This window comes from Microtus ochrogaster, chromosome 10 (genome assembly GCF_000317375.1).
Source record: "Microtus ochrogaster isolate Prairie Vole_2 chromosome 10, MicOch1.0, whole genome shotgun sequence".
In the NCBI taxonomy this organism is placed as follows: domain Eukaryota; kingdom Metazoa; phylum Chordata; class Mammalia; order Rodentia; family Cricetidae; genus Microtus; species Microtus ochrogaster.
Window position 1 is genome coordinate 45,714,259 of NC_022016.1, and position 10,303 is coordinate 45,724,561.

Consider the following 10,303-nt stretch of genomic DNA (forward strand, 5'->3'; position numbering starts at 1 on the left):
CCAAATCAGGTTGTGAGAGAGGGGATCAGTAAACTTCATCCCTGGCAGACTGTGCCCTAGGCGGCTGAGCTCATAGACAAGTGAAAACCTTCAGGGAAAAGCCACCAGCAGAGAAAGCATCCAGGTAAGTCCCTCAAGAATGGCCTAGACCAGTATTACAGGAGTTCAGAGAAGGGAGTGGCACTTAGAAAGTCATTACGCCATAAATATTTGTTGTGTAGCTATTAGCCAACCAGTGTGCAGACTACAGAGATTAGCCCGTGCTAATCTTGTCTGTGAGATTTCAGTGCTGGAGATGGAACCTGAGCTTGAATGCTGTCAGGAGACAGGTAACCTATCTAATAAGGACAGTTTTGGGGGTGAGATGTGGGGAAACACCAGAGTGGGTGGAGAAGGTTCGCAGAAGTAGAAGCACTGTTGTGGTGGCATTTTAGGGGATGGTCCAAGGGGGCTTTAACTTAGGAAGAAACATTTGATTAGACAGCTGAAAGGGAGTGGAGTGGGCCATGTGTACACAGAACAGCAAGGGCAGAGACCCCCGGTGTATCCGTAGATAGCCATCCTGAATTGTGTTAGCAGAGAGCTCCAAGAGCAGTGACAAACTGTGACCCGGAAGGACTGTGAGCCAGCTGTGTGTTGGCTGTGGGGTGAATAGGGCCTCTGGAAGCTATTTGTGTATCCCAGGCATTATTTTTAAAGGAGTGTGTAGGAAGAAGACTCATTTGGTACAGTGCACTGAGGTACATGAGTTTGGTCCCCAAAACCCATGTAGAAGAGTCAAACTCTGGAGAAGCCAAGACGGTTTGATTTCTGCGACTTCCTGACCAGTTAGTCTAGCTCCAGGCCAGTGAGACATCGCCGTGGACAGTGTCAGATGACCGATACCTGAAGTTATCATCTGCTTTCCACACACACGCATTCCTACATGCAAACATAATGACACATGTACACACACATGATTTTTGAAAGCACTAATGTGGCTAGGGAGATGGCACTTTGGGGTAAAGCGCTTCCTGTATAACTGTGAGGACCTTTAACTCCACAGCACCCATGTGAAAGCCAGTTGTGACCGTGCATATCGGTAACCCCAGTGCCATGTGAGGGACAGCAGGATCTCTGGGACTTGGTGACTAGCCAGCCCAGCCAAATGGCAAACTTCAAATTCAGTGAGAGAGCCTGGGATGGTGGCACACACACTCGGGAGGGAGGCGAAGGCGGGAAGATCTGTGTGAGTTCAAGGTCAGCCAGGGATAAATAGACCTTGTTTCAAAGCAGTCATGTAGAGCAAGATCAAGGAAGAACATGACTATAACACGAACAATAAAAACGCAGAGACAGATACTGGGGTTCAAACTGAAAATCAGAAAAGCAAAGCAGCCAACCAATAGCAAAATCCTTCCTCTATCAAGGCTGGGCAACAACCGACTGACCTCTGAGCTTCCGTCTCCTTCCATCTTTTTTCCCCTTTTATGTTGGGATTAAAAGCATGTGACTCCCTAGTACTGAGATTAAAGGTGTAAACCACCAGTACCTGGATTTGTTTCTAGTTGATCTCGCATAGCCCAGGGTGGCTTTGAACTCAGATTCATTTGCTTGGGTCTGTTAAATCCTGGGATTAAAGGTGTGTGACACCATTGCCTGGCCTCTAGTGGCTTGGTTTTACCCTCTGATCTTCAGGCAAGCTTTATTTATTAAAACATAAATAAAATATCACTATGGTTCACCTTTTTGTATAAAATAAAAAAGAATGCTATAACTCTATATATACAATCAGTGCAATAACTATATACAATGTATACAGACAATAAATATATCAACAGTGTCTAGTCCATTTGCATTTGACAAATTCAGAGAAAATACTCCATATTTATCCTATCTTGTGAGTCCAAAGTCTTGTACCTCATTTATTTTGTATCATAACTTGCTTTCTGTGTCTAGTAAACTTGGAAAACTATAACTTCTAGTCTTCATCTCCTTCAGAGACCCAAGAATGAAATAATATTAACTAAGTAATAGGAAGTGCGAGCGATTTCTGAAAATTGTGAGAAATAACAGAAACAGCTGGCTACGTGGACAATCACCCAAATTTCCTCTGCAATGTTGGGGCATCCATCTTCAGCCTACAGGCCTAGAATATCTGACAGACTTTTCTATGAAGCAGGGTTTTTGAAGGACTGTCCTACCTTGTCTGGGCAAGGTCTGGCAGTCACTCTCTTTTGTGTTCTGCTTGTCCCATTAGGACAACATATAGTCAGCAGGTGGCCAGGGCACCTTCTTGATCAGTGGCTTACTTTTGCCACAAAGAAAGTAAGCTCGATGTGGAGTTTCTTTGATGCCTATTCTCTTTTCTGAAGTAGTTTGGTACTGGCAGGAGCAGACGTGTCTCATTGTCAACATCTTTAATGACATGTTCTGTAAATCTCTGAAGTGTTTAAAGATGACCTGTCTAAAATGTATCAATTACCAGCTTGTTCTACCACCCCTGGTTTATCTGTTGTGTTGAAGGAGGGGAGATGGCGTCCAGAGTTTCAGGCAGGCTGGTCAAATACGTAACCCACTGGGCTACGTCTCTATGACTTATCACTAAGGAAGAAACTGAGGTGAAAATGGACGAGCTGCCCTGACTTTACTCTTTCTTCATCTGTCTATAGAACCACATGGCAGATTGTAAGTAGCCTCAGAAGACAAGGATACACCATCCTCCTTCATCAAGGCCCTTTATGCAGAGCAGCTGCCCACGAACATCTCTTGAGTTGAGGCAGGGGGCAGAGAAGCCATGAGCATATCACACAAGAAAAGTAACTTCAGAGGAGCAGGGAGATTGTGGGACTGGGATGGTCATTGAAAGATATATGATGATGTGGGATTTCCTGCTGTATGATTTGAGTATGTTTTATTACCATTGGTTAATGAAGAAGCTGTTTTGGCCTATTGCAGGGCAGAATACAGCAAGATAGGAAATCCAAGCACAGACAGAGGAGGAAAAAGCATAATCAGACAGAGGCCATGTAGCTGCCAAAGGAGAAAGACACGGGAATCTTACCAGTAGGCCACAGCCTTGTGATTAATAGAAATGGATTAATTTAAGATGTAAGAGCTAGCTAGGAATACACCTAAGTATTGAGTGTTGTAATTAATATAGTTTCTGTGTGATTATTTGGGTCTGGGCAGCTGGGAATCGAAAGTACAGTCTCTGTTTACAAGAGGACACATTTGAGCATTTACTACTCAAAATTGCCCAGTTAGCCATCTTTCCTCCTTCAACTAAGTCCTACAGCTGAGACTTCTGGGTTAGTAAATGCACAGTTATTCCAGAACCTGGGGATCGCTGAGATCCAAAACCACCTCCCATTCACAGGTGTGGCTCTCTTTCCCAATGTCACAAGATGGGAAGGCATCAGTGAGAAAGTGGCCTGTCCACCACAGGCTCCTCTGTCTGAACACTCGTTTCCTAGTTAGTAGTGACCTTTGGTGAGGTTGAGGGGTCTGGCTGGTGGAGGCTGGCCCCTGAGGAAGGCAGACCCTACCTCTAGTGTCATTGTCTCAGCTCTCACTGCCATGCCTTCCCCACGAAGGATTGTACCCCCAAAATCCTTCTTCCCTTAATTGCTTCTGTTAGATATTTGGTCATGGTGAAAAGGGTTTAATACGTGTTCTTCTTAAGTTCCTGTAGTTCAGATGTATGTATGTATGTTCTTTTGTAGTGCTCAGAACATACCTAGGGTTTCATGGGAGCCTATATCACTCCTGGCCACCATTTTTTAATTTTTATATTTTAGATTAAGTGTATTTTCATGTGTATGGAAATGTTGCCTGTATGTATGTACCACATTGTGTACCTGATACCCACTGAGGTCAGAAGAACACCAGCACTCAAGAGGTTGAGGTAGGAGGATCACCAGTTCAAGGCCATCCTTAAAAACATAGCAAGTTCAAGGCCAGTCTGGAATTTTTTAAATTATGTGTATCTGTGTGTAGGTGTGTACACATGAGTGGGTGCTCACAAAAATCAGCAGTGGGCATCAGATCCCCATGTAACTCTAGTTTCCGGCAGCTGTGAGCTGCTGTGTAGGTGCTGGGAATTGAACTCAAGTCCTCTGAAAGAGCACCAAGGACTTAACTGCTGAGCCATCCTTCCAGCCCCAGATTTTTTTTTTTTAAAGAAGCATACACCAGAGAGTAAAAGAACCATTTGAGTTTTAGAAACTTCCAGTTATTGGGACAAAAAGTACACTTGATATGGGGGGCGGGAGCGGGATGGGTACACTGGCCTCTTTTGAAGACAGAAAACTGTGGTTTGTAGTAAAAGAGGCAGCCTTAACTCGAGATCTCAGATCGCCCCTTCCTCCTCTCAGCATCTTGACAGAACATGTAGCAACAAAGGGGAAGAGGCCAGAGCCCTGGAAACCATTGGCTTAATACAGCCCAAGGCTCTGGTGCCAAGAGGATCATTTACTCCTTTACTCCGAGGTTTATCACTATCATCTTGAGGTTTTTGTTTTGATTTTCTAAGAGGTACCTGGGAGAACTCCCAGCTGCCTTCTGCTAGACCAGAAGTGTTTGTATCCTGTCCATCTGGGGGGTCCTGATTGGAGATGTAGAAAGGCCTCTCACATGTGGGCCGGCTGTTGGAGGCTTTATGTGCACATCTGGGGAGAATTCACATTCAGTGAGTTAAGTGGGTCGGCCAGCCAGCCACTAGGGTTGGGCTGGACTATACAATATACCCCAGGCCAGTTCTCAGCTTGGGCTTGGGATAAGTAGCCCCTGTCTTTCCAGGTATTCTCCAACATACCATCAAAAGCTGGGCGTGGGGCCACCGGTTATGTGTTCCCATGGGAACCATGCACTTTGTACACCTTATCTATTACTCTCCCCAACTCCCTCACTTTGTCCCTACTGCTCCACGGGTTCCTAGAGGAGGTCTAATGAGTCACTCCCTAGCCATTAGTGTAGTTCCTGAGATACAACTCAGTGCCACAAATGGAGCCTGTCCAGTGGTGACCCACAAGAAACTCTGGCCACCCAGGATGGAAACTGAGGTTAGCTCTACTCTCTTCCCATCCCTCCTTCAGACAAGACATTGTAATGGTCCCTGTGAACTCAGCCAGATGCAGAGCTTGCCCAAGAATTATAAAGTGACGGAACCGAGAGACAACCTGGTGAGAGACTGGAATAAATGACGAAAGTGGCTATGGTCCCAGCTTCAGGAGGCCGAGGCTGGAGCATCACTAAAGTGCTTGAGTTCAAGACTAGCCTGGGCAGCATAGAAAGGTGTTAAGACAAAACACTAAAAATCACAACAACAACAACAACAAAAATCCAAGCAATAAAACTTGGAAACAAAAAATTAAATTCCATTTATAATATAGCATTAGAAAAATATATAAACCAGGCATGGTGGCATATGCCTTTAATCCCAGTACTCAGGAGGCAGAGACAGGGAAATCTCCTTGACTTCAAGCTTGCCTGGTTTACATGGCAAATTCTAGGCCAGGAAGAAGTACATAGTGAAACCCTGTCTCCAAACAAACAAACAAATAAATAAAACGGTGCTCTGACAGAGGACCTGGGTTCGGGACTCAGTTTCAGCAGTTACCCACATGGGGGCTAACAACATTCTGCGACTCCATTTCCAGATTGTCTAGAGCCCCCTCCTAGCCTTGTGGTCATGGTCATGGTACACAGATATACATGCAGACACACACACACATCTTTAAAAAATAGAAATTAAATCAAGGCAGTAATGGCACATGACTTTAATCCCAGTATCTGGGAGGCAGAAGCAGGTAGATCTCTGAGATTTCAAGGTCAGCTCGGTCTACAGACTGAGCTCTAGGACAGTCAGGACTACACAATACAGTGAAACCCTATCTTGAAAAACCAAAACAGCCTGGCAGTGGTGGTGCATTTGCTTTTAATCTCAGCACGTGGGATGTGGAGGCAGGTGGATCTCTGAGTTCAGGTTAGCCTGTTCTACAGAGCGAGTTCCAGGACAAGCTCCAAAGCGACACAGAGAAACCCTGTCTCGGAATAAAAAGAGAAAGGAAAGTAATTGCCTGAGATTCTCTCCCAGGTGCCTGGGTGGCCACTGCAGTTCTATTGGGACTTTTATCTTGACTTTACCCTCTGCCTCACACCACCTATGGTCCATCAACATTAATAAGTCACATGGTCACCTCTTTCTGAGCACACTGTCTATATTGTCCAGCCTCCTTGGAGTCCTGTGGGTCCCTTGTAGCCACATGACTGGTTTTTAACCCGTGGTGTGCAGGAGGAAATGACATGGTGACATCTCAAAGCACAGCCATATGTGTCCCTCGTGCCCTGCCTTGTGGCCAGCAGTTGAGTGGATGCAGAGGATCCAGAGGAAGTCACCGAGGTGCAGAAGCCTGTATCTCCTTCAGTGGTAAAGGATAGAAGGGATCCAATCAGATGATGCTTGGGAGAGGAGGGGATACACCAGCATTGAGGAGTGTTGATTCCAGCAGCTAATGTCTCCCCGATGCACATCTGAGACATTCTCCTTTGTAGCTCCCAACAGATGAATAAACATCTGGAATGCTCAGCGTCATTGGAATCGCCATAAAAGTGCAGTGTTTTTACTGATCTCCGCAGATAGAGCGGGGAGGCTGGCCAGAGGCCCTGCGGCCCCATTCATAGCAAGCCAGGCTTTGAACCAAGCCCTGTCTGCTCCCCAAGGGCAGTTTCCTTTCACTCCTCCACCTCAGCCCAAACAAAGAGGTGTGATTTGCTCTCTGCCTCACTGCTGCTGTGGTTGACAGCAGAGCCTCCTCTGTGCCCCATGGTCAGTGACGTCAGATATGTATGGCGCCTTTCATCTTTACGTCCCCATCATTCCCGAGCACTCAAAGGAAACTGGTTAAAATGACGATCATTTTCTCCAGCGTGCCACGTTAATGTCTATGGAACCTGCGTTTTACCATGCCGCTAATGTACGGACCTGCCTTCTCCATCGGCTTCTTCCTTCCACTAGTAAAATCTGCTGTGATTCCAATGAGAAACATCTCCCATTGGCTCAGATATATAAACACTTGATACTGTTGACTGAGGTTTCTGTCCCTCCAGGTCCCACATCTGTTTAGTCCCAAATAAACACACAGAGCTCTCCATTAATTATAAACTGATTGACCTAGTATCTCAGGCTTCTTATTAACTCTTATAACTTATATTAGCCCATAATTCTTGTTTGTGTGCTGGGCAGTGGTGGTGCATGTCTTTAATCCCAGCACTTGGGAGGCAGAGGCAGGCAGCAGATCTCTGTGAGTTCGAGGCCAGCCTGGTCTACAAGAGCCAGTTCCAGGACAGGCTTCAAAGCTACAAAGAAACCCTGTCTTGGAAAAAAAAAATCTTGTTTGTGTCAGCCACGTGGCTTGCTACCTTTTTCGGCAAGGCAGTCACGTCTTGCTTGCCCTGTGTCTGGCTTCCTCTCTGTCTGGGTGAAGACTGCAGACTGAAACTTTCCTCTTCCCAGAATTCTCATTGCCCCGCCTCTATTACCTGCCTGGTTGTTCTGCTTATACTTCCTGCCTGGCTACTGGCCAATCAGCGTTTATTTAAAATCCAAGTGACAAGCCGGGCGGTGGTGGCGCACGCCTTTAATCCCTGCACTCGGAGGCAGAGGCAGGCAGATCTCTGAGAGTTCGAGGCCAGCGTGGTCTACAAGAGCTAGTTCCAGAACAGGAACCAAAAGCTACAGAGAAACCCTGTCTCGAAAAATCCAAAAAAAAGAAGAAAAAAAAAAGAAAATACAAGTGACAGGGTACACACCAATTGTCCCACAGCATGATACCCTCGCTGGTGGCACCGTTTTTGGAACAAGATGCTGGAGAAAATCCCTCACTAGGGACTGTAGTTGAGAGTTCTTAGCCTGGTCCTACTTCCAGTTTGTTCTCTGTGCTTTGTGTTCGTGGTTGAGGATGTAAGGTCTCAGTTTCCTGCTCCTGCCACCATTCCTGTCCCCAGGGTACCATCCCGTCTCTGCCAAGATGGACTCTTAGCCTTTGGGAACCATTAAGCCAAAACGGACTCTTCTGTAACTTGATTTGGTCATGGCTTTTTGTCACAGCATCAGGAAAGTGGCAGATACAGTCTGCTCTGTGTCTCCTTACCTAAATAATCCCATCTCTGTCCTCCCTGCAGTCCTGAAGGAGCAGAGCGCAGAGCCTCCTGCTGTATTCTGTATATCACATGTCCTCCTCATGTGATATCACCCATGTGCAGTCATCACTCAATAGCATAAGCAAAGCCAGGAGTGGTGGTGCACGCCTGTAATCCTAGAACTCAGGGGGCTGAAGCCGGTGGATCTTTATAAATTTGAGGCCAGTTTAGTCTACATAGTGAATTCCAGGTCTACCAAGGCTAAATACCCTTTCTTAAAAAATAGAAAAGAACATGTATATGTGTGTGTGTGTGTGTGTGTGTGTGTGTGTGTGTGTGTGTGTGTGTGTGTGTATGCACAGTCATTGTAGCTAGAAGCTGGAGATACAGTTCAGTGAGACAGCAATTGCCTAATGTGTGCAAGACCCTGATTTGAATCCATAGAGCCACTAACAACAGCAAAAGTACCCAAACAAACAAAAAAGGGAATTTATAGCTAGATGAAAGCACAAAAAAAGAAGAAAAGTAACCAAGAAACAACTGCTGCTTTCCATTTAGGACATAAGCCAACCTTTTTCTGTTACACATACATGCATAATTTACCATAATGAGCTTATGCAGCAATACAGGTTTTTAAGTTGCTTTTCCTTAGCCAATAACTCATCGTGGTTACTTTACACAGTAAGGATTCTCCCAGGGCAGGATGTTGGTTTCTCAGTATCTATTTATGGAAGCATCTTGATTAAAAACGAAACATGGGGTTGGTGAAATGGCTCAGCAGGTGAAAGCAGAGACTCTGCAAGTCTGACAGCCTGAGTTCAAATCCCTGAAGCCCACAGTGAATGGAGTCTTCTGATATGCCCTCTCCCCTGTATACCCTCTTCACACACACACACACACACACACACACACCTACTGCTACTACTACTACTACTAATAAAATAGACAGCCCCCCCCCAGTGTTGCATCTTCTCAGCATCACCAAACATCTCTACGTGCACCCTTCCATCTTATTTTTTTTTTAGGAGCCGAGTATAACTCAGCATCAGAAAAAGAGCATGTGGTCCATCTTTTATTCTTTTTTTTTTTTTTTTGGTTTTTCGAGACAGGGTTTCTCTGTGGCTTTGGAGCCTGTCCTGGAACTAGCTCTGTAGACCAGGCTGGTCTCGAACTCACAGAGATCTGCCTGCCTCTGCCTCCCGAGTGCTGGGATTAAAGGCGTGTGCCACCATCGCCCGGCTGGTCCATCTTTTTTGCTCTCCCTCCGACAAGCAGACACAACTCCACAAGCCGTATATGCTATATTATTAATTATATGTTATTATATGCTAAAATAACAACTGCAACTACTTCTGCTCTCTGGGAAAGAAGACGATTGTGAAGGGGGGAAAAAAGACGATAAGTATTTGCTAAAGGTCACCACGCCAGCTGTGTTTATTTCTTGAACTCAAGCTCCAAGTCCATGGACCAAACACCAATGGTCCTTTAGATTTGTAGTTTATATAGTGCGTCTTTCAACACCCTGAAACTTTGACCCAGGTTGTAGCTGAAGGAAAGAGGGTTTCTGGTAAATCCAGTTTCCAGTCGGGAACCCCAAGCCAAATCTTCCCATCCCTCTTCCTGGAGTGGACCACCTCTGTGGTGAAACCCACTGGCAATCCATCAAAAAGGGAGGCGGGTTGACTTGGAGCCGAAACCGTAAGTGCTTATAAGAAATGAAAGACATGGTTTGGGGTGAAAAAGTCATGCTTCCGGGTACAAAGGCAAAACCACTAATAACCTAAGGATTCGGTGTTCCGTCTGACCTGTTCTGATGCTGTCACCATGGTGATGGTCTCCATAAACAGCTGCAAAATAACCAGATGAAAAGGAATGAGAAACATCGTCCCCGGCGATCTGGAGTTATTTGAGAGACCAAGGCAACGTCACGTGGGGTAACTACGGAACGCAGAAACTGTTCTAATAACCATCCTCCCTTCCTTTTGTGAGGTTGAACAAAGGTCTGGCAGATCACAGAAAGAAGTCTTGGCCCAGCGTCTTCAGGGTTCAGGAAGTGCAGCCAAAAGAACTGAAATAAATGGGTAAAGACACTCAGAGTCTTCACACACTCTCGGCCTGGGACACTCAGCTGAGCCTGGGTGGTGTCCAAGGGTGGAACAAAGCCGATGTTCTTTGGAGAAAA

General features: G+C 45.8%; 1 protein-coding gene across 1 annotated transcript in view; it reads right to left on the reverse strand.

The window, feature by feature from the left end:
- Capzb (capping actin protein of muscle Z-line subunit beta) overlaps window positions 1-10,019 on the reverse strand; it is a 110,800-nt gene extending 100,781 nt beyond the window's left edge. The window contains exon 1 of the mRNA XM_026782010.1: window positions 9,927-10,019. Within this exon, the coding sequence (XP_026637811.1) occupies window positions 9,927-10,004 (78 nt within the window). The 5' untranslated portion in view covers window positions 10,005-10,019. The remainder of the gene's footprint in view (window positions 1-9,926) is intronic.
- Between the last annotated feature and the right edge of the window lie 284 nt (window positions 10,020-10,303).